The sequence below is a fragment of the Gobius niger genome (genome assembly GCF_951799975.1).
Source record: "Gobius niger genome assembly, chromosome: 14".
Classification (NCBI taxonomy): Eukaryota; Metazoa; Chordata; class Actinopteri; order Gobiiformes; family Gobiidae; genus Gobius; species Gobius niger.
The window spans coordinates 14042386-14066799 of record NC_136865.1 but is presented as its reverse complement, the minus strand read 5'-3'; the positions used below and the strand labels follow the sequence as shown (position 1 = coordinate 14066799).

General features: G+C 40.6%; 1 protein-coding gene across 1 annotated transcript in view; it reads right to left on the bottom strand.

Moving 5' to 3' along the window:
* Window positions 1-24414, bottom strand: part of csmd2 (CUB and Sushi multiple domains 2) — a 212126-nt gene that overhangs the window by 170091 nt on the left and 17621 nt on the right. The window contains exon 2 of the mRNA XM_079571186.1: window positions 20075-20291. Within this exon, the coding sequence (XP_079427312.1) occupies window positions 20075-20291 (217 nt within the window). The remainder of the gene's footprint in view (window positions 1-20074; window positions 20292-24414) is intronic.

Sequence of the window (24414 nt, the reverse complement as noted above, 5' to 3'; positions counted from 1 at the left end):
GTGGTTATTGAACAGATATATCATTTGTCAAGCTCACACTAATAGAGGTGCATGGCACGCTCACACACAGGTTTGTCTCTGCCTTTATGTAAGACTTACAGATAGCAATAAAAGACATACACCATATCCTCATAGTCCCTTATCTAATTCGTTATGGAAACCCCACTTCCCAAACGGCACTGGAATTTATACATCTCCTTCACAGATTGTGTAATGGGTACGTATTCCACAATCTTTCTTTTATCTTTGCACCGAGACAGGGAGCAGTTAGATCTACATTTTAATCCTTAAGGCAACATAATATCTGTATTTTTTCATGTTATTGGAGTACAATAAACCCTGCCTTATAAGTTGGACATCTCAAATAAACTTTAATGGTTGCAATCAACATAAATCTCAAGGATGTCAATTATTTTGGCAATGCATTATCCTTTGTCTCCTTGGGGTCCTATCATGTCCTAACCCATAGCTTAGTCTTCTACAAACAGGTTCTGAAATGTGATTTGTGTTAGTTTACCAAATCATATCTCAGTTCATGTTCATTGGCATGTTCAAAATGTGCACTATTGACTTTAAAACAGCCTCCCCTGTTTGAACCCGAATAGTGCTTTGTTACTGGACTTCAGTGCTAGTTAAAGTTTGTCCATAACAAACACCATGTTCGAGCACAAGGGCGTCCATAAGGGCATCAGGAAACCCTAGGCCCAGAGGTCAATGATCGACTTTGTGTCATCTGACCTCCGGCCGCGTGGCTCGAACACTCGGGTGAGGAGAGGTTCAGAGCTGTCAACTGACAGGTCGCAGAGGCAAAAACTCGGGTCTGGGAGGAGTTCAGAGAGGCCACGGAGGAGGACTAGATCAGTCAGCCTCGAAGAAATTCTGGCAAACCATCCGACGCCTCAGGAGTGGGAGGCAGTGCTTCACCAACACTGTCTACAGTGCGGGTGGGGAGCTGTTGACCTCGCTCCGGGGGTGGATGAGATCCGCCCTGAGCACCTTAAGTCTCTGGATGTTGTAGTAATGTCTGGCTGATATGGCTCTGCAACATCGCATGCCGGTTGGGGACAGTTCCTCTGGATTAGCAGACCTGGTTGGTGGTCCCTGTTTAAGAAGTGGGGGTTCCAACTACAGGGGATCACACTCCTCAGCCCCTCCCGGTAAGGTCTATTCCATGGTGCTGGAGAAGGGAATCCAAACGATAGTCGAAACTTGGACTCAAGAAGAACAGTGCGTTTTTTGTCCTGGTTGCGGCACACTGGACCTGCTCTATACTCTCCATCAGGTGGGTGGATGGATGGGTGTTTAGATGGGTATTGTCATTTCTTTCTTGGCTTTATCTAGCGTTCAACCCACATGAAAAAGAAAAGTAAAGATGGATCAAATTCAGACTGCAATCTTATCTTCGGCCAGGGTTGCCGGGTCAACGGCAATCTCGTGGAATCGAGTGGCTTTGTAAGGTTTTCGATGGGTGAAAAAAAAAAAATCGGTGCATTTTGGTCATGTTTTTCCCATTACAGAGTAAAGTAAAGATGGTTAAAAGTTAGACTGCAATCTTATCTTCGGCCAGGGTTGCCAGTGGAATTGAGCGGCTTTTTAAGGTTTTCCGTGGTGTTTTCGGTTGTTTTTTACAATGTGTGATTGATTCTATTGCTCACTGTCCAACTGTTACAGTAGGATGTCTCCAAAATGGTGGGACACATGTTTCACAGACCAAAATTTGAGTTGAAAGTAGCCCCTTTGCAACAGACGAGCGCCAACAAGAAAATAAAACATAATAAAGATGTAATGGTTTGTGTGCATTTGAGGGATTCATGCTTCACTAATCCCTTAGTATGAGAGACAGTATGTCACTGAATCCTTGTATTAGTTGTGAGAAATTATTCAACACACAATATGGATTGGTATGAGAAAGGAGATTAAATATTGCAACCCAATGTGATATTCAGGGTTGTAGCAATCTAAAGTGTGTGGGGAGCATTGTGCAGGGAGCCAACAAGGGGATTCGATGTTATCAAGGTGAAAGATGCAAGATATGATTTGAACAAAAGAAAGGATTTATAGCACAGGTGTCGGGAGTGACCGGCAAATTGATGGATAAATGACAAAGACAGGAGACACACCTGGGCATAGGTAGTAGCTATATACTGTAAGAAATGATCAGTGTATAGTATAAAATGCAACCAAGGAGTAACAACTTAATCCAGCATCATCATTTCTGTTTGAGTCTACTTTAGCTTAGTGCCAATTGCTTTATATCCGTGTCTTTACCTCTCGTTCATATAATACTGCTGTTATTACATGTCGTCTCCCTGAAATATTAGTTGTATCGTATACAGAATTTAAATATGTGAATAATATAATTAATTCAATTATAACTTAATCTTTGAAAGTCCTTAGCACACTCTTGTTTTTAAGCTCTCTTTAAAACAGTGTGCGTCCTTACCCTTTTACCTTTTTATCTCCCCTGCAAAGTCATCACCAAGAAAGCACCACACAGGCTTTCAGATCTTAGATTCTCTTTGGCTGGAACCAAACCCTGCACTTCAAACCAGCCCGTCATCAAGTCAACCTGCCTTTACAACACAATGCGCATGTTACATCACCAAAAACAAAAGTTATATAGCAGCAGCAGCAACACTGTCTGACTCTGAAACTTTGCCGACCAATGGAGATTTGAAGAAGGAGAGTGCAACAAAGTGCAGGGAAAAGTATATAGCGTGTTTGCATAAGGGCTGTTGAGTGCACACGACAGGAGCAGAAGTCTATTAAGAGGGTTTCCACCTGACTGGCCTCAGCATCATCTCAATGAAGAGCCTCTGCTTCCAATTATCCCAGCAGTACCCACGGGAGGGACACCAAGGCATCTGCAGAGCCAGGCAGTAATACATCATATTCAAAATGTAGGGTCATTCGTTGTGAATGACAAAGTGTTTTGAGCGTTTAACAACTAATTGCTAACAGTATAATGTCTAGTGCTTTAAAATTATCTCCTTTACTTCTGTGCATTTTGATGCTGATGTTTGTGAGCAGTCTGCTTACCTTATAAAGCAAATATCTATTTAAGTAAGCATCTTTAACCTCTTAACCCCCACCTGATCAGAGCACATTTTCTCCAGTTTGGCTTTACCCAAATCCAAAAGCTACTTGAAAAAAGCGTCAAAATAGAGTCGGAAATGCCAGAAACGGCTATTTTATTTTATTTTTTTATTTGACAAAAACGTGGTGACAACACGAAAAGCCAAACTGGAGAAAATGTGCTCAATGAAGGCTGATACTTAAGAGGTTAAAGATGCAGCACCCATTTTTACTCTCATATGAAATTAATTTTGCCCTCTTGTAGTGTTATGCGGTCAATTGTAAACCCGAAATAGCACAAAAACAAAAAACGATAAGGCTCTTTAAAAGCTGGGAATGGAATAATAGGAGTGTGTTGGAAAGTTAAAGGGGCGAGATGCAAGTTGGCCATTTTATTCTCACTACTGCCACCTCAGGTCACACGTTTAACTGCACCTATATTAAGCTCGTGCATGACGGCAATTCGGACCCGAAGTAACAACTTTTTGAGTGACAGTGCAGGATATTAGCGGCAGTTGTGGTGAATAGGTCTGAGCTCATTCTACACCTTAGGACATTGTTGGAACATGTAGGGGGAGGAAAATACATAATGTTAACATTTTTAAACTGCGTATAGTCCCTTTATGAGATTGGACCGCACCTATTTTAAGCTTAACTTGCAGCTTTTTTTCTTCATATTCAGGGCTTCATTCTTCACACCGACCACACTAAAGTCATAAGATCCCCTGCCACTTTGTGATCCCCCTCCAAATGTATTCATGTTTACACAGCTGTAAAGGGAAGGGAGGCAAATCTTATTTGTATAGCACTTTTCGCATGACACAAGGAACTAAAAGCACTGCACACAGTTTTCCCCCTCCATGCCGTATATTCCTTACTCGGTTGTGGAAAGCTATATCCCCCAGTTGCCCTTGGGATACACTGACAGAAGCACAGCTGAACACATCTTCGCCAACCACTCACACATCACTTACACGGGCTACCTGGTATTCCCTCACAGTCTCCAATCCAGGAGGCCCGACTCTGCTTTGCTTCCTAGATCTGACAGGATCGAGTATTCACGAGGCTGTATGGCCATGTGAATACACAGACACAGACTAAATCAGGCCATTCGTCTTTTAATCTTATTCAGTGCGTGCTCAGAAGACGGAAGGTACACATACTGCTGATGTGGCTGATTTTCTCCCCTAAAAGGAAGGAGGAAAGGAGTGAAACAGGAAAAATAGTTACTACAGCAAGATTTTGATGGCTGGAGTGGAGGTAGACATTAGCCAATAAATGATGGGTGGTAAGGAGAAGCAGGGGAGAGGAGATAGTGCATGTGCGAGCTTTATGGGCTGCCTCAGTAAAAGAGTGTGTACATTTAACTCATCAGTGATCAAGGCCAAAGCAGTGCTCTATTCAGTCTCCACAGCAGTAACAATTTTCTAGAAAGATCCATTCATTTTAAAGCCATCTACTTCAACGTTATTTTTCCTGATAGTAATACACCATTTCCAGAGATCGAGTAAAAATGAAAAATCCCAATAGACAACACATTTGCTGCCAAGCTCTGAAGCAGAGTAGACGGTATTGTAAGTTACAGAATTTATTGGGAAATTATATTCAGGCCAAACACACAATCCAATGAGAAATGTGTCACCAATAGTTTTTTTGTGGTCTCAAATTTCATTAGTGGCTCTCCAAATGAATGGAGAAATAGTTGAGTATACGAGTGGGTATATACTACATAACTTGGAGCTGAAACATTTTAGAGGAAGACACATTTACAAGAAAAAGACAATGCTAAAATATAAGGTGTGCGATGTGTAAGATTACCAACTGTCTTTATAATCTTTCTCATTACATCTCTGCTAAAAACAGTACCCAACTCAATTATCTTGTGAAGTGTAAACACGATCACACCTCATTGCCTGAAAATAATGTTTCGTAACAATACATGGCACACATTCTCCTCTATACACTGCAACTGTGAAATGCTGCTCAACCGTTAGGACAATGGACTGCTATTATTAGGCCAACCCAAATGCTCTTGATCCAGGCAGCAGCACAATGCCTGCGTCTGTGGATGACTCATCGGTGAAAGGAGAAGGTAGATAGCCAGTGGTGTTTAAAATGGAACCAAATTCCCATCCAACATAATGTGCTCGATCTAATGGGAAGACCGTTCCCTAGTAATTGCACTGTATTCCTAACAGCCACCATTCTGAATGTGGATTGGTTGAGCCATAATGTAACAATGTCACGCCTGCTTGAATGATCTAGTCCTTGTATAGGATTAAACATATTGCCCCTGGAACCTTCAATGTATTTATTTCTAATAAAAAATCATTCCATGAGCCAATGTGTTACCAGTCTGCAAAATGAAGAAACAGTCCAATTGTAAAACGATGAATTGCATTTGTGAAAGAAATAAGAAGTACCGAAGTACATTTTTACAGTAAATTACATTAGTATAAAAATCAAACACCCCTTTAAATCACACTATTCATTTGGGTGACAAGCAACTACTGTAGGAACTTGCACATCCTGTAGCAACTGCAACTAGTAGTCTACTCTTAGTATTGTAATAATACTAATACAATTGGACACATTTACATTATCTATTGATACTCCATACTCGCGCTGGCTGGTAGGCTGGCTGGAGTGTGGCTGCCACTCTGCGCCAGCGGTCCCTCCAACCATCACAGAATACTTTTTCCCAGTTGGTAAAACCACTGAATCTGTGGTCAAAGGTTGAAACATCCTTCAGTTTCGCTGGGTTGTCATGTCAGCAGCTGCAGCGCAGCCTAGGAACCCTTCTAGATCTGGAGGTTTTGATTTATTATGCATATTTCAGAGTGAAATGGGAACCTGGAGTGCACCAAGAGTACCCACCCAGACACGTAGATGGTGGGGAACATTCCCCAGCATCTACGTGTCTGGACATAGATGGTGATTGATAAACTCAGTGGTTGATAAACTCAACCACTGAACCCAGAAACCTGTGACCTTCTTGTTGTGAGGCAACTGTGCCGATGCAGTAAATGATAAGTTATATTTTTCACAGGCCACAAGCCACCAAACAAATTATACTTTGCTTGAGAAACAGTTCCTTCATCTACTAGTATTTTAGAAAATGTATTAAATGTAATACTTTTATCAAGTTTGTCTCAGCTCTTGTTATACATGTAATATTTAAACCTCTCAGCATTTTTCTTTTTTTTCTTTCTTCGTATTTTCTCTTCATATCTTTACAAAGGTTATTGTAGCATCTTGCACAACTTAATCTCTGCTATTTCAAAATATCCCACAGCACAAGCCATCAATAATTAACATGTGAGTTTTGGGGAAAGGACGGGCAGCATCTTGGTAATGTTTTGCCCAGGAAAAACATGGCGCACCGCTCCACAGCTCGTCTCACATGGTATACTTGTGCGCTGTAGCTCAGATGTCTGCCGTGAATACTGATGCAGGGATAACCAACCAGTTAGCAGCAAGCGAGAGACAGACCACAGAGAAGTCATTAACAAACCGAGGCCTCCAGAGAACAACAGGAAAGACGGAAGCTGCAAGGAATGGTTGGAATATAAAAGGTGAAGTAATATAAGAAAAAAAAAAAGGGAAATAAGTAATATTTAAGGAAGGTGAGAAAGTGGCAACTCCTTGGCAAATGTGGTATAGAATTGACAATAAAGGTTAGCTGACTAAACTTTAAGCTGGTATTAATGTTCCATTGGAAATACTTTCATGGATTAGAAACGTTTACAGAAAGCAGTCTGTCCATAAAATTGTAGCTGTGTCAAGGTCACTATTACATCATGAACTTTAGATGATTCGACCACAGAGAAGTTTACATTCCCTGTTGTAACTGAGCTTGGAGTCAATAAAGTCTGTTGCAGAAACGTGTCATGTGAAAACCATCTGCATAAATAAACAGCGATAGAATGTCCCACTCATCATCGGGACTCACTCGGGCCATAAAATGACACGCCTGGCAACACAGGAGTGATTAGATGTCATTGGCTGTGCAGAGCAGCCAAAGTCATTACAGTCTAAATGAATGAAAGTAGGTCAGATAACAGTCTTATCTCACATAAGTGCAGTTCTTAAGCCTTTTCGTACCATGGCCCTGCAGGAAGTATAGTGTTACAGGCTGAACATGTGTGGCCGGTGTTCACTGTCTGCCGGCCAGCAAGAGAAAGGACTGACAGCTTTATCTGCACTCTATTACAAGTGTGTTACTTTGTGCTGATGCTATCAGCATTAGCAACACCATGGATACCCGGGGCATTGTGGATGATGGAAAAATGCACCCCTGGATATACAGTACGTAGCGATAAGAATCCAAGTCAAATGTTGGCCTTATATTGTAAAATGATTGAGTCATGTTGAACCTAAGGGGTAAAAGTTCCTATAATGTCAAACTATCCTGATGGAGCATTAGACATTTTAATCAGTTCACCAGTCAAGTGTTTTCAGGTGAAATGGCATAGATAAACAACCATTGCACATCCCAGCACTGACAAGCCCTATAGACGGTGTACTGTTTTTTAATTTTGTTTGTGTGTGCGATATATCGGCCGGCCAATATATTTGAGGATCGGCCGAAAATTTCTGGGACCGAAATGGCATTGGAAAGAGCAAAGTCAGGGCTTTAAAACAAGTCCTCCCACAACTCCCTAGGCATCAGGGGAGGTGAGAAACATCGCAATGAAAATTGGTTAGCTTCAAGTTTGTTTAACACAAGTTTCACTAAACCTCTGTCAATATGGACATACTGCATGTCATTTTGAAGTGCAGAATCTGGAGAATTCAACCGCTGAGTTAGTTTTAACATCCACCATTGTATTGTTGATCGCCGCGCAAAATGCCGTAGCTAGTAACAATATGCTAATGCTAACGACAACTAATCAAAGCTGGGACCGAAACCATGATTGAATCACCTAAAGTAATAAAATAAAAGCAGTCAGTGCCGGAGCAGCCAAGTATTTGTTTTTACAGGATTATAGACCAGACATTTGGAAAAATCAGCCAAAAATACTGGTCAAAAATATCGGCCGAGCATATCAGCATCACCTAATTAACATCCCAAAATATCGGCATCGACCTTAGAAAAACCCATATCGGTGCATTCCTACTTTGTGATACCATTACTTAAAGCACACTTTTCAGGCTGCGACCCCCAAAATCACTCAACCAACAACTCGGGATTCCCTATTGTAAAATGTAATTAGCACTTATGATAATTTTAGGTGCAAAACATTTAAAGTCAAGTTCTAATGAAGTTAAGATGTTGATTTGGATACTGTATTTTGATATGTGGCTTACATTTAGTTTTCAATCAAAAATGCATCAAATTCAATGTCAGAAATGTATTTATTTTCTTCTTATTACTATAATTTTTTTATACCACAGTTTAAAAGTGAGACAGGGGCATTACAATCCAGGATGGACGATTATTAAGAAATAGCATTAGTTTTGTATTTTACTATAAGCAAAGTCAGACAATAATCAAGTGGAATACATTTTTCATTATTCATTAAACTTAATGCAACTTTGTGGTGGTGACCAACAGTGATCTGAGAAGCAGCTTGTAAAGATGCAATATTTATGGTAGCAGTGCACAGGAAAAAAAATCTATGTCTGTACATGAATCATTTACAGACATAGAGATTAGATTGTGTACATGTAGCAACATTCAAATGCTTCAGATGATGCATTATGAAGTTAGCATAAACAAGCGGCAATACCGTAATGTTACTCATGGTTCTGATTCAATCCTATACTCTCATTTGGATAATTAGAGGCCTGTCTGAAAATGTGACAAAAGATTAGATTAGATTTTCCTTATCTTTTATTCAAACAAACCCCATTGCCAACAATGCATTGGCACAGAAATACAGAGACTACTGTAGCTGTAATATTGGCAGCATTTTAATCTGGCCACTGCGCTCAATATTCAGCACACATTTTGAGTTCAGCAGCCCATGCATCAGGCCTGAATAATCATCTCAGTAGTGTAATCCTTCAAAAAAAAATAACAGTGTTTGTTATACATTTACTCAAGTGCTAAAGTACATTCCCAAATACAAAGCAAATAAGGACCAAGCTTCTTCCATGAAAAATAAAGTGCACTAATCGTTGCTATTCCCTACCCCCCAAAGACACCAGTGGCAAAGGAATTAAGCCCCGTCTCATGCTTTTGTCCTCCTTGTAGGGACATAAGTCAATTACATTTACAGCAAACAAATCACAACTGACAAATGAAACAAGGTGGCGTCCGCGCGTCCACTGTGATTTCCCCGCGCTCGGCACAAATCGCTTTGCAATAATCCTCGGGCAGAAAACAATTAGGGATGAAATAAAACTAATTCAATGTCGTGCCACTCTCACCCTTAGCGAAGTGACAAGGCTAAGTGCTGGCTGTGAGATATGCAGTTGTTTACTTGCTGCGGTCCGGTCTGCTCTGTTGTGCGAGCGAAAAAACAATTCAAGATCAAGAGTGAAATAATGAAGTAGGCAATCACAATGAGTTTAGCTTTGATTCTTTACTTAACAGGCTCTTTGCACCATATACAGTATCCATTGCACTAATGTGTCAATCTAAAATTCCATTTGCTCACACAGTGGGACTGACTTGTCGTACCTCAATAGAGCATTTCCCCTGTTACCATATTAGCAGATATGTTGTTGCATATTGTTTCTTTGGCCTTCAGTATCTGTAATCAGTGGTGATGAATATGTGTTTGACAATTGCCCTTTAACATGTACTCAGTATTCATCACTTTATGACAACCACATAAGGGTTGACTAGTGAAATAAAGATGCATTTTGAGGAGCTTTTGCAGCTAATTATGAATATCGACAATTAAGATGAGCCTACATTTTGTCTGCTTTAAATTGACTTTTATGTATTGAATGTATTGGCATGATGCGACTTTTACTCATGGTGTGGGTTAGAAACACATCCTGGAATAAAACCTGGAGCAAAAACTCAATGGGATTATTTCTGAGGGTCCCGAAAGGCAGCCGCACTTTCATACAGGGACACACTTTCGGATCACACTCAAAATGTTGCATTTGCTTTTCAAGCCTTTTATAACCTTATACTCACTGCAAGTAATACAAAAACATATTCAAAAAGCTATTTTCATCCAATTGACAGGAGGCACCAGATGTAATCTTGTTTTAAATTGAAAAATGTGAAGTACTACACTCTTCTCTTATATTTGAAATTTAGAATAAAAAAAAAAAGAATTGCATAGACTAATAAATTGTATGAAATCTACAATTGGACTTGGACCTTACAGAGTTACACCTAGGTGATGTCAGGGGCAGGGGAATGCCAGATGGTAAATAACTAAAGCATGCTGGGATACATGTGCTGTGATGCCGACGCAACATGACTTTCCTTTAAAAACACATTCCATTGCTAAGCACATTTGCAAATGGAGCTTTGAATTAATATTCAAAAGCGGCATGCCTTTGGTCATGTGATCTTTGTCTCTACTGGACTCCGCAGAGGGCTGCCTCTAATAAACTGGAGAACAAGGCTGAAGTGCAGGCCTGATTTACCAGCGGGGCTAAGAGGGACACAGAAACGTACGGTGATCCAGAACAATGCCTTTACTTTGAAGCCATCACTATTCTGTCCCTCCCTGTGGCTCTGAAGATCAAAGAGTGAAGGCAAAAGACGGACTTCTAAATGGTAGATAGTAACACTGTACTCCATAGCAGTTGAACATCACTGATGAACTATAAGAATAAAACATTAGACAATGTATCTATTGAAAGGGGGTAATTAATCAGTATGAAGTTAGTTAAAGTAAAGGAAAAACACACCAATCACAAGGCAATCCCTTGCAAGCAAAGTTGTTCCATTCATAAGAATCTATGTCAATTCGATGCAATTTGTTTAGAGAAAAAGAAAAAACTGCCCCCACTAATTGTTCATAGCAAAACTGACACATCACACCACAAGATCAGCTCTAGTGTGGTTATATTCCTTCTTCTATAACAAGTCCCAAATTGAATTAAACCTTCACCGTCTGAATCAAAGCTAGTAAATATGCCTAAGTGCAACTGGTCATATGCAACAAGTGTCTCATTATATGCCAGGCAAATCCTTTTGACACAGCCCTGCACTCACGTTTGGATGGGCACACAATGCTTTATTCGTTATCACATTCCGCAAGGTGTTGGAGTAACTAATTAGACTGCTATGTTCAACGTCTCCCCGGCAGGAACATCCGAAAACATAACGGGTAAGACAAAAAAAAAATGAAGAAAGACAAATGTGACAGTTTCTCAAAGGAGAAAAAAATCCAGACATGGAGAAATATGGCTCAGATTTGCCAAAAGTCCTGGAAGACAAAATGTATGTGCATGGGCAGCGCTTCACAGTCCCAGAGCTTACAGCTTATAGGGGAAGCATTTGTTCTGGGGTTGGCATGTATTGTGTGTGCTCATCTAGGACCAAACACAAAAGGTTCTTAACCGCCATATTGGACTGGCAGAGTTTTTTTGCCAATTCTATGCCTGGGCCTGTGCATTCTTAACATGCAGCATGTATACACAATCTTTGTAATCCCTTTTAAATTGCAACTTACATTCTGCACAAATGAAAAAGTGTGTTTTGGTCCACTTCATACAGCATAATCCATCATGGTAGACTGACCAATGGTCCTTTAGTCCAAGCTGCAGTAACCAATATTGTCTTCCCTGGCTTTCCGTGCAGGAATAGGTTTTGTTGCTATTGGCCTCCATTGGAGCTGAGCAGCGTCATGCTTCAGACAAAATGGAATGCCTGAGCATGTCAGGAGTCCTTGGCAGTGAAGTGTTGTCTCCGATGAAAGCTGAAATACATGCCTTATTGACACAGAATACGTTGTGCATGTGTCGCGGGCGGCTCACACAGTTGGAGTGCGTTTGAATTACATATTCTCGTCCTCCCCGCCGATCTCTCACTAGACTCGTGTCACTTATTTTCTCCTCTTTGGCAGTGACAAATTTGGCAGCAGCGGCACCTCGGCAGGTGGTCCTCCATGCTTTAACCGATCAGGAGTGATGTGGAGCAGCGGGTGTGCGGGGCCCGGGTGTAGCGGTGCGAGATTGGTGCTCGACTTTGTTTCTCAGTCCTGAGCTGTATGTTAAATTTAGATGGAAGAAACATGTAACTACAACATACTGCAATCAATCAATCAATCAAACTTTACTTATAAAGCGCTTTTCACACCGAAAGGTATCACAAAGTGCTTTAAAGATTATAACATTTAAAACAATACGCCTGGCACAACCTCCCATACATGTATTTTATATATTAGGATTCAATAAATAGATGTCAGTTAAACGCTAAGCTAAAAAGGAGGGTCTTGAGCCTGCTCTTAAAAACATGAACGTTCTCTGCAGCCCTGAGCTCCTCCATGATTTGTGGCAGCACAAACTTAAAATCCATAGTCACAGATTGAAGACAGCCCTATGGTTGCCTCTGTCTGCCACGTTGCGATATGTTGTACCCTGCTCCTCCTCTCTAATTTTGCAAACTGATCCAACAATTGAATTGACCTTGGTGCTAATTCTAGTTCTAGTTCTGCATCATTCTCGATCAAGAGAGAAGCAGTATCAGGTTTTTAGAATAGTTAATTGATTCTTGTAAGACAACACAAAATAAACAACATTCATGAAAACAGTGAGAGACACAGCAGGGCCGTGCTTCAGAGCATGTGAACCATGATACTCGTACTCATGTGCATGCGAAAACAACAACACACGCGTACTAGAGACTGCAGGGAGCCCAAGGTACTGTAAGTGACAAATTGTGACTGACAAGATTTGCATAGGTTATAATGCAAATCAGCTAAACGAATTACCCACAGCAAAAGAAGGCAGAACATCCACCTCCCACCATCCTTTTGTAAGGTGTGTTTATATTTGGATTTAAAATCTGCTGCATGCGTCAAACTCACTGGTGCATTATGGGCAAAACCTGTCTTACATTTGAATGGTCATGTCAGAAGATGTTTTGACATGAAACAAGACAATTGACCTTTTGCTCCAAAATGGTAATTGTCTAATCATCATCCTAGCAACCCTTACTATAAAGCTCGGTCCGTCAAGCCGCAGCCCTCTGCTGCAAAACAAGGGTACATACCAGCACTGAGCACTGACTGAGCAGATGCACTTTTTTTGCTGCTAAGGTACCACAAGAGTGTGTCTGGGGTCGAGTTCTTTCCATTCTCAAAGCTGGAGCACTGCCTACAATTAATCAAACAATATGGACGGCCTACGCTATAGGCCTCGATATTCATGCCAGATATATCGATACAATATAACGATGCGTTAGGTGAAAACCAAGCATTTTTATTGATGAAAATCTATATCGTTTATATGCTTGCTTTTTTCGATTTTAATGTTTTGAATGATCATATCTCGATATTAATACAATAACAATTCATTGTTGCTTGTTCGATATTAATATCTTTAATGTTCATATCTCTATATCGATACAATAACGATGTATCTTTCAGCCCTAGCCTACGCCCAGCTAATTTGTCTTGAAAATAAACAACATATGTCTGACCGTCTCTGACAGTCAAATAACGTTACACAAACTGGAGCTGTTTTGCGTAACTTTAACTGCGTTGGTGAACTTTACAAACCCCAGTCTACAGTCTCATGATGTTGCGTAACTGTCCTAAATCGTACACTACGCTATGTTTTTTTGGTGTTTCTTTTTCAAACGTTTTCTGTCTCCCTTTATGATCAAATTACTTTGCCATTGTGCCATTGCCATTGTGGCACCTGTAGGTTTAGCTAGCATTAGCTAACTTTAGCAAGCCAATACAAGAGTGCTTGCCACGGTGCGAGAGCATGGCTGGTCCACAAAGCTATGCTGGTTGCATTTAAGGAAGATATCATGAGGTTTCTCTGATCTCGCATGAGACCTGTATGCTTTTAGTCTCAATAGATAGTTTAATATCTTGAATATATCCATCTGCTGCAAATTGGAACCCCTTTTTGCCTCAATCTGGAGAATATCACGCAGGTATTGCTCCAATCAGCCTAACACGAGTCACTCCAGCATAGGCATCAGAGTTTGACGGACCTAGCAAAGGTAGCTAAGTGCGAAAGGTCAATTGTGTTGGTGGTGCCCTGCAGTTAGAAGTCAAGATAGTATCGTAGCAATGAAGTTTTTGCTTAATACATCACAATATTTACCCAAAGGTTTGTAGATACTGGTGTCAACATGTTCAGAACTCCATAATACAGATGTTTCCCAGAGAAACCCTGTGCCCTTCCAGGCTCAGGAGTAACGCAACATAACCCCTTGCAAGAATGGGGATGCAGAAAAAAGAAAAAATATCGTCATAATCTTTAAGTTTGCTTTGTCACCCTTGCTTACACTTTTCATTTCAAAGCACCACTGTTGGCTTGTTTGTTTTTTCAAATATCAATCTAATTAACACATAAAATGATAGCAACAGTGCCAGACCTCTGGATACTAAAATGTCTGTGACTGATACACAGGCTGCATGGCATAAATCCATGGCCATCTAGTTGATTATTTCTCTAATCTGAGGTTACAGGGCCTAATAATTCTGCCTCTCAGGTGAGCATGGGACATAAATCTCCACATCGTTTCACTTTTCGCAGCGTGAGATGATGAAAAACAAACTATCACTCTTCCCCCTGTTTCTAGCGGTCTGTCGTTACGGCTGGCACTGATAAGTGGCAGTATCTCCATTAACAGCCTGGACTCAAAGGAACAATAAATCCAACAATGTGTGAGCAGGCAGGGTCTCTGCACAACACACTGTCTGCAGATTTACATGTCTGTGAAAAAATGTGTAAATACGCCATAGCTAAACTCTGTCATTGTTAGAATTAACTTGGACAGATCTGACAAAGCCTGGCAATGTCACTCTGAAGAAGTACAGCAATTCAACTGGTAGAATAATTGCAGCAGTGGAAGTCTCAACATCACATTATCTCCAAGCATGATCTAAATGCATATGATCCTCCTTGTATTTGTTCTTCATATTTCAATCTTCTCTCAATTGTTATTGCTCCAGGAAAAGTATGATGTTTTCCCTAAAATCATTCAGCCCTACACTGCAGCAAGCATGCGGATTAAAGCGTGTGAAGCTATATGCAGTATCTATTTTTATTATCTCTTTATGAGCAATGTCTGTAATTATTTCAGGCACAGCTTTGTCAGACGTCTTGCGAAGTTCAACTGTCACAAAGGTACTGTATCTGCAGTGCGCCAACATATGGTGTGAGCATGTGTACATCAGGACGAGTAGATGCTAACGCTCAGTGAGCATGTGTGCGCGGCATGTTGCCATACTGCAGTCATTTTCCAAAGTATGCATCCGAGGAGATTGATGGCAAAACCCTTCAGGCAGGAAGACTTATTGCTCAGGCGAGTGATTACGAAGGAGGTGCCGGTGTAAGGCAACAGCTCCAACCCTGACACTGAGATTCTGACGACAGTAACACGATGCTCAAGCTTGCACCAGTATAACCTTTTTAATATTTAGAGCTTTAACATCATTCAACTATTTGTTTTTTATTTAATAGAGCTACTACAATAGGAAGGACCAAAGTGTTTTTCAAATGTTTAAGTCATGTTTTGGTCTTGGCCAACATTGCTGTAGAGACAAGGTTTTGCAGTGGTTTCAAATCAGCAAACTTAAAATGACTTAGAAATGGTACCATATTCAAGATTTTAAAAGACTCGACAAAATGCATGGATGTTGTTATAATATACAATTCCTTAGGTCTGTCATGTTTTGGTTTGGTTTTTTGTTAACATATATTGTAGTTTAAATGCCAGTGTAACTCTGTATCCATGGACAGTTGCTGAAAATGAGCACTTGTCCTCCTGCACTCAAACACGGTTTCATTCAGTACATCCTCTGGACTTCAAGACTAGCACTACAACTTTTATTTCAAATCCCTTGAATCACAGGTGGTCATGAGTATATCGCCTAGTTTCACTTGAAGAATCCTTTAACCTTTTCCTGTGACTACACTGCTTGTGTCACAGCCAGTCTCATGCACTAGTAGTTTTTATTTAGGCCTCATCGATGCTTCAGGCGAAAATCTGTCCCATCCAAACCTCCTCCCGCCCGCTTTTTCACCACAAGTGCGATGCCAGGCAGCTCCATCCCGGCTAAGCCACTCCATCAATGAGATTCGGGCATGCATTCACACTCTCCAGCCTCTCCGCAGTGTGCTACAGAGAGCACGGACTGGCACATACAATGTGAGATATGAGAGAAATGTGACAACCAATGTTTGGCCCAGAGGATGTGATGCTGTCAACAATTAACACAGTAACTAAATCCTACAATAGGCCCTCCCCAGGCAATATGGCTGCATTTAGAAATAATGATTTCAAAAGCCGAACAGACTGCAATGTTCTTTCTATAGAGGTTTGAGCAACCAAGCTATCTCAAATATCATGGTTTTAGTAATCAACAGCCAAACATGCAAAGAAAAACAAAATACCAGGGTGTGCAGTTCTTGAACAAATCTACAGTCAATCTCAATTATCATTCAACATGGTGCTTTTTAATAATTTTACAGCCAATCATGAGGAGGTTGCAGCTCATCGCTTGGAGAGTAGTTTTTTTTTTAAAATATATATATCTCCAAGTACTACATAAGAAATAGTTACCTATACATGTGGCAATAGGCATTCCCATTTATTAAAAACTCACTGGTCAGCTACAATCAAAGTCATGACTAGGTTTGTGTTGTAGCAATAATGCAGATTTAGTGCTTTATTTGTCAGTGTACATACAACGAAATAGTGTTCAGGTGTTAGTCCTGAGCCGCACCGCCACAGTGGGCCAACCTGACCAGCATGTATATACAGTATATCCACATAGATGATTATTGTGTGAGAAATACGTTTTGAACAGCCATGAGAATGTATTTTTAAAAAAAAGAGAAGACTGTGATGAATAGCAAAATAAACAGTTATTATTGCACACCCGACAAAATGTTTTCTAAGTCCTGGCTTCCCATGTGGCCTCAAAGACTAACAATTTAATGAAGCAATTTTTCTAGGCTGTTTTAAGTATTTTGTGGCATTGCTAAGTACCTCTGACTCATAAAGCATCTGCTGCAGGCGGGGACACACTGAACGCTGGGTCAGTCATTTCCCCATGCAGTTCTACACACGACTAATCCTGCCCCACATGTTAAAACAAGTGGGAGCTTGCCAAAATTGGCACACTTAATGGGCAGTGATCTACTAAAGTAGAACGAGAAAACCACATTAATTTTTAATCTGAAAAAAAAAAAAACATACATAATTGTTTCATTCTAATTGCTCTCTGTATGGAGTGAGCATATTCTCCACATGTCCGTGTGAGTGAACTCTGGCTGCTTCAGTTTTGCTAATCAACCCGAATCAACCGCTGCGCCACCGTGTCGCCATGAAACGGCAGTTTTTCCTCATTGGTCAATCTCAATTTTCAATATGATCCTTTCAAATCATATTGATATATCTATTTGTGATTACTACAAGATTCCTACGACTTGGTTTTCTTACTGGCTAAATAAATACCTCCTTAAACCAACATGCTCTGCCAACAGTCGTAATGATGACAGTCAGTGCTCAGCTTAACAACAACAGCCTCCCTGACGTGACAGCAATGAATGAATTATGAGACAAATAAACAAGGATGATTGCTTTGAAAAACGGAAATCAAAGGCAACGCTTTAAATGTGAAGTGAGGCAAAACGCTTGCGTTTGATGACTGCAGGAGATTAAAAGGGGAAGAGTGAAAGGTGTGCAACATATAGTGTCGTATACATGAAAGAGTGATCGAATTCAGCAGACGCAGCATGAAGGACGGCGAATGGAGAAGAGCCAGTGGAGATAAGATGGTAAGAAAGGAGCTGAGGAGGATATGAGTGAGAAATTGGAGGAAGAAGACCAGGAGAGAGATGGCAAGAAAATTACTTCTGACACAAGCGGGAGATGGGAGCGAGAGAAGGGGCTGCATTATCAGATGTGCATTACAATACAAAGTGTGCGCGCGCGGGTGTGTGTGTGTGTGTATGCATCCACTGTACAGCCTTTGACAGGATACGGGATGATGCAAACAGCACGCAGCCTATTCCCAAGCTCAACCCAAGATAAAACCTGAAGTCTTACTTCACTGAAAATCCATTACGGTGCGACACAAATCTGAGGACGGTGTGTTCCCTTCAAAATTCAAAGCCTTTTCAATTCTACATTTGCATCTCACGTTTAAAGTGGTTAGTTGAATTCAAAATTGGGAAAAATGCAAATCACACAAGCGCAGAGAAGGCAGGTGTATTTGCGGATTATGTTTATACATGATGATCTGCGGACTGGTTAACATAAGAAATGCAGCCAGCACTATGCCTCTAAAGGGTTTAAGAAGCACCACTACTATGTACACTACAGGTATATATTCAATTCAAATTTAAGCTCAACATAAAGGATGTCTGAACGTTACAGTCTAGACACCTTCGCATAACTTCTTTGGTCACCAGCGCCCTCTGCTGGTGTGTTGTATAACCATTTACTAAAACCCATAAAACTAAGGTATTGTCGAGACTGGGGTGCATTACTATGACAACATAACAATAAAGCCAAGTTAGAGGAAAAAAACAACCAATCCTTTAAACAGCCGCCTTTACCAAATCCATTCCACTATTATCCAGTCCATGTTTTTGTATCTAATCCAGTGCACAGTTTTTGCCAGCAAATATCAGTATACTTGCGGTTGTGCATTACAAAATCTCCACATTGTCTTCTAATTGTCTTTTAAAGTCCAACACAGGCAGTGGTCCACATGGCTCCCCTAGACCCGTGAAGCATCAATATACACCAGCGCCCAGAGGTCCAAACAGGAGAAAAGACTGCGGCAAACACCAATCTATAATGGATTTTCTTCTCCCTTTCATTGGTTTTCTGCTGGGAGATATGGTAGTAGCACCGCTGGCCCCAAAAAAGAAGACTAAAATATATTGACGGCTACAAATGCACTCCAAAAAAGTGTCAATAACAAAGCTCTTAGGAATATTCCTCTCATTGGTCTTTTGGGGGCTGTTGTGCATTAGCCACGTAACGCTAATAGCATGAGGTGATATGGATTAAAAGCCTCTCGTGTCGTTTGAAGTGATCAGATAAAAAAAAAATGTTTCTAATTATGCCAGTGTAAAATCATGCATAATCACTGCTTGGCATTAGAGAGAGAAGAAAAGAGAACTCAAAAACTCTGTGTAAAAAATTCTACTAATACAAATCTTGCTTTAGCCGTTTCATGTCTCAGTTGGCCACATAGAAACACCCAATCAGATAACAAACGTACTTGTCATATTTGAAAAAGGTTTGGTGTGATGCCCTTCCTGCATTGACTTCATAGACATTGATTTCCAATGAAAATATCACAGAAATACTGTAGTCTGGTTTTACCACTGCTGTGTTTGCAAAACTCTTCTTGCTGGTCCAAACGGGGCTTAACAGAACCCACTTGAAAAAATGGACTATTGCAGAAGTTAGTGAGCATGAAATGTTGCAAAGCAGAGGGGCCAATAACCTCAGTACTCTTTGAGGCTGTTAAAGCACAGATGGATGAGACTGTTGGTCCAGAAAATGTTTGTTTAACTCTTCACACTCAAATAAGTTTCATTTGGTTTTCTCAGTACTTTCTGTGTGTGCTCTGACTGCAACTGTCAACAGCAAAGTCAACAGGGGAAGTCACATTCAATGTGCCACTACTTGGTCACAGGACAGGACATTATAAATATGCCTACCAGCCACTTAATTTATTCAAAATTGTCTAAATTGGCTAGACATCAGAAAATATGTGCATTGAGACTACAAATTATTACAAAATGTGGCCGAAATGCAACTTGTATGCATATAGAGCGATATATAAACATCAAAATCATTAAAGCACAAAGAAGACCTGCTGACTCAAAATATTTCTATAATTCTGACTTTGAAGATCAAACTGGTATTTACCTTGTCCGTAGGTTTCCAGGACTGGGAGGTCCATCATAAACCGACAAGATGTCAAAGTCCTCTTCCAGAGCGAAGCCTTGAAACACCAGCTGTATCCTGTTGTGTTCCGCTGCCACTATCACCCATGTGCAGTTGGCATAGTTTGGATAGCCATACGGATAACCAGGGCTCTCTATCGTCCCATTGGGACTGTGTAATGTGTAGCTGCAGTTCTGAGCTGTAGAAAGAAAAGAAGAAAACATCTTGTGAGAAAAGTCATTTATCAAAGTGTTGAGCCTTCTCCACTGCTGTGAAGATACAGTGAACTGCACATCATATCTGCACATCATATTATATATTATGTTGGGCTTTTATGACATTAATTAGTGATCCCTTTTGGCTAAAGGTAGATTCTTGTTCATTTTTAATAAATGTTCTTAAATTATTGATTTATACAATGCAAAGATTCATGTGTTGACCGTAACATGACTGGCGCTGCCAGTCTTTCCAGCGTTGCACCTTGGATAACCCCAACCTCAAAAACCTTGATTCTACCCACACTCATCAATCCTTTGTATATTGTTCAAGTTAATAAAACAGAAAAAAACTGCTTTCCACTGCGGCAACAAATTAGTAATTGGCACGAGAACATGATAACCAGCAGTGTTTTATACATATTTGAATAGTGTGTTGCTATGTGAATAGATAGGTAGTATCACTGCCAAGTGCGTCTGTTCAAAATCCCTCGACAGAATTACTTGCCTTCGACTGATCCAAATGAAGCCAAGACTCTAAATCAATATCTGGGCTTTAATCACAAATGTCTACAATCATGTGTGATTAAACTTGTTTTTGGTACGCCTTCTAATTGTCACTGCGTACGTACAGATAAATATGGATCAGGGTTTACACATGACTGCAGAATATTACAGAATCTGAAATAAAAATATTAATATGAGGAAGTCTTTATGCCGTGACATTCATTCCAAAAAGATGTTTTGTTTTTTTCACAACATTTGTGTAGTAGCCTGATTACTATCGAACAAGTAATAAATGGAGCATGGATGAAGATCTATGTTTAAAAATAACGGTTTTCAACAAGTCACCGTACTTGTCATTGTCAGCCAAATGCCTATCACAATCTTGCCCTTAAACATCACACCTCAAACCATCTCTACCCTCAGTCACCCGGTTGCTTCTCTGCACCAAGAGTAAAACCTATATCCACTTACTTTCAAGCTCGAGTGACTTTTCAATACAGAGCCGCCAATGTAGAAACTTCTAGGAGCTTTTAACTCATACCAAGATACATCTAAGGCTTTGGTGGAGGTGCTTTCAATTTCTGACAGTCTAATTATAGCAATCTTTGAATTAAGCCAACCTCATTATGTGTGTTTTAATTATCTTGTGACATTTTGAGCAGTTTAATTAGAGACAAGCACGGGAGCAAATACAGTTGTGACAAAACAAGACAGGCCAGTGCACAGTGTCCAGAATGCACGCTGATAATATACAGAAGGTGACATTTTCCCTTTTGTTTGCACCAACTTGAGTCACAGTGCCGCATAATTAACATGCCATCATGAGTGGCTAATTGGGGGACATTTGCGTGACCTACGTGCAGAAAAACAAACAATAAGGCAAGACAATTGGAACCAATAAGAAGCGCGTTTTATGGTTTTCTTCTATATCTGCGCTGGTAAATGATGAATTGATCTACAGAAATAAGCAGCGCCTCGGGCCATTGAATCCAACAGAATCTCAAGCAAACACACTGTGGCGAAGACGGTTTTGTGAGAAGCCTGTGGGGTGAATGCCGTACTGAGGTTTGCTCTCCATATTATAGCAATGCCACTCTCTTGTACGAACAATGCAGCACACGGTCCCTCTGACACAAGCTTTGTAAGGGCGGATTTCCAACAGAACTGGGGCGTTGTCCGTGATCTCCGTGACAAAATAGCGAAATTTCTTGAGTAAGCTGAAACAGTTTAAGAGGTTTAACCTCGTAACCCCCACCTGAACCGAGTGCATCACAAATCTTAAAGCTGCTGGGAAAAAAGTGTCAAAATAGCAACAAAAACGAGACTAAAACAAGGTTGAAAATGCGATAAAAGAGTGACAAAAACGTAACTAAAAAGTGATGAAAAAGTGATGAAAATGTATGATGAAAACACAAAAGAATGACAAAAACGTAACTAAAAAGTGATGAAAAAGTGATGAAAATGTGTGATGAAAACACAACAAAAGAGTGATAAAAACGTGACAAAAGAGCAACAAAAGAGCAACAAAAAAGCGTGGATAAAGTGACGAAAACGTGTGACGAAAACGCAACAAAAGAGCGTCAAAAATGTGATAAAAACAAGGTTGAAATTGCTGCTGAAAATGCTGCTTAAAGTTAAAACTTAAAGAGCCAAAAAAAAGTGACTAAAAAGTGATTACAATGTGTGATGGAAACGCAACAAAAGAGCGACAAAACGTGACAAAAGAGCGACAAGAACACGATGAAAAAGTGCAGAAAATGTGTGACGATAACGCAAATAAGAGACAAAAACATGACAAAAGAGCGGCAAAAGAGCAATGAAAAAGTAACAAAAATGCGTGACGAAAACGCCACAAAAGGGCGACAAAAATGTGATGAAAACAAGGCTAAAATCGTTAAAGACTGACAAAACGTGACAAAAAAGTGATGAAAATATGGCAAAAATGGATACAACACGAGTAAAAGCACCCATTTAGATGAGTTTTGTAGGTATTTGCTTTCAAGTGAGGTATTACACTGGCCTGTAGGCTTATAGACATGGATTTAGGTGAAGCTGAGGAAAATGTGCTCAGTTCAGGAGGGGGTTAAGAGGTTAAGTAGATGCTTAGACAGTACCACTTAACTCTTTCAGACAGCTATAGTCCATTGCACCCATAACATCACACTTCATCACACTTGTCCCATTACATTTGTACTAACTATCTCCTTGACAACGGAAGAACCTCCAACCTACTGCGCACCAGAACAATCATCATCACCACTTCTGACAACACAACCTCTCTTGCTTCTTCTCTGTGTCCCCACCTTGCCGCTAGAGGAAAATATTTCAAATGTGAATCAAAACATGACCACTCCGCCACCCCTCACTGCTGCATTTCACTGTTAGAAGTTCAACTGAGGCGATGTTAAACCCACCAGTGCCATTTATTTACACTATCCCCCTCTATGCGCTCCACGGGGGAAACATGAATTCATAATGCTTCCCGACATTGCACACGCTCACCAAAACAAAAGCAAATCGCCCTTTTGTTGCTTGTAATTTTTGTGACCAAAGCCTAGTGGGGAATGCGCGGGGGAGGGTTCGCGTGCAGCGCTAAAGATCTCTCCTCTGTCTGGATGGCATAAGCAGCCAGATAATAGCACTTGCAGTCACAGCGGATCCATCACTCCGCTGTTGACTCCCCGGGGCCCGTCGCTTCGCTAAATACGTAGGGGCCCTTTAAGCCGTCACTTTTCAGCATTTCACACACGCTTGACCTCTCTTACAAGATGCTAACACGTGTCAGCCCACTGCCACTTGCTAACACTTTAGGCAGGTTCGACTGGCCGGTCAAGAGCCTCCAAGCCTTAAGTAAAAATAGCGGACAAACGTTTAAGTGAGGAGATCCCAATGAGAGAAGTCAGAGCGAGTAAAGAAAAGTAACCTGTGTGCTGCTGTATAAGGCTTAAAATAGCTGCAACATAATGCGCTTTGTTCATCTTTTCTCAAGTCATTCAGCCTAAGTGGGAACAAAAAGGAGCAGGATCAAAACGGAAGCAAAGCGTTTTAAATAGAGCAGGGGAGGGAGCGCGCATCATTAACAACGACACCAGGTCAAAAATACAGTAACACCAATGCTTCATCATTTTCCTCACGTGTCATAATAAACAGCGGAAAAAGCTAAATTAAAAATGCATGGTGGCAAAGTGGTTAGTTAATGTTCCTCTCAATGATGGTCCTTGGTTCAGTTGCTATTTGTGTTGCTATATATGAGTGTACTCTGGTTTCCCCTGTGAACTTAAAGCAGTACTAAGTAACTCAAGCCGCTAGAGGCCATAATAAGTTGCGGGTTTTTTTTTTACTAATTATTTGTCCGTGAGAGTAAATACTACGCTGACAGAAAAGACAAAGGGAGAGAGGGATATTGTACATCCAATTACAAAATGGAGGTAATTTTTTTCACTCAAACTTGCCTGTAAATACTGTTTAAGTGGCCCTCAGTTAGCTTTACCCGTTAGCCTGCTAGCTTCTTCTTTATAATTCCATTAGTGTGTATTGGAGCCGCTGACCCGGCACAGGCAAAGTTGCAATTGTGGTTTTCTAGCCAGAGACACCAGGGGG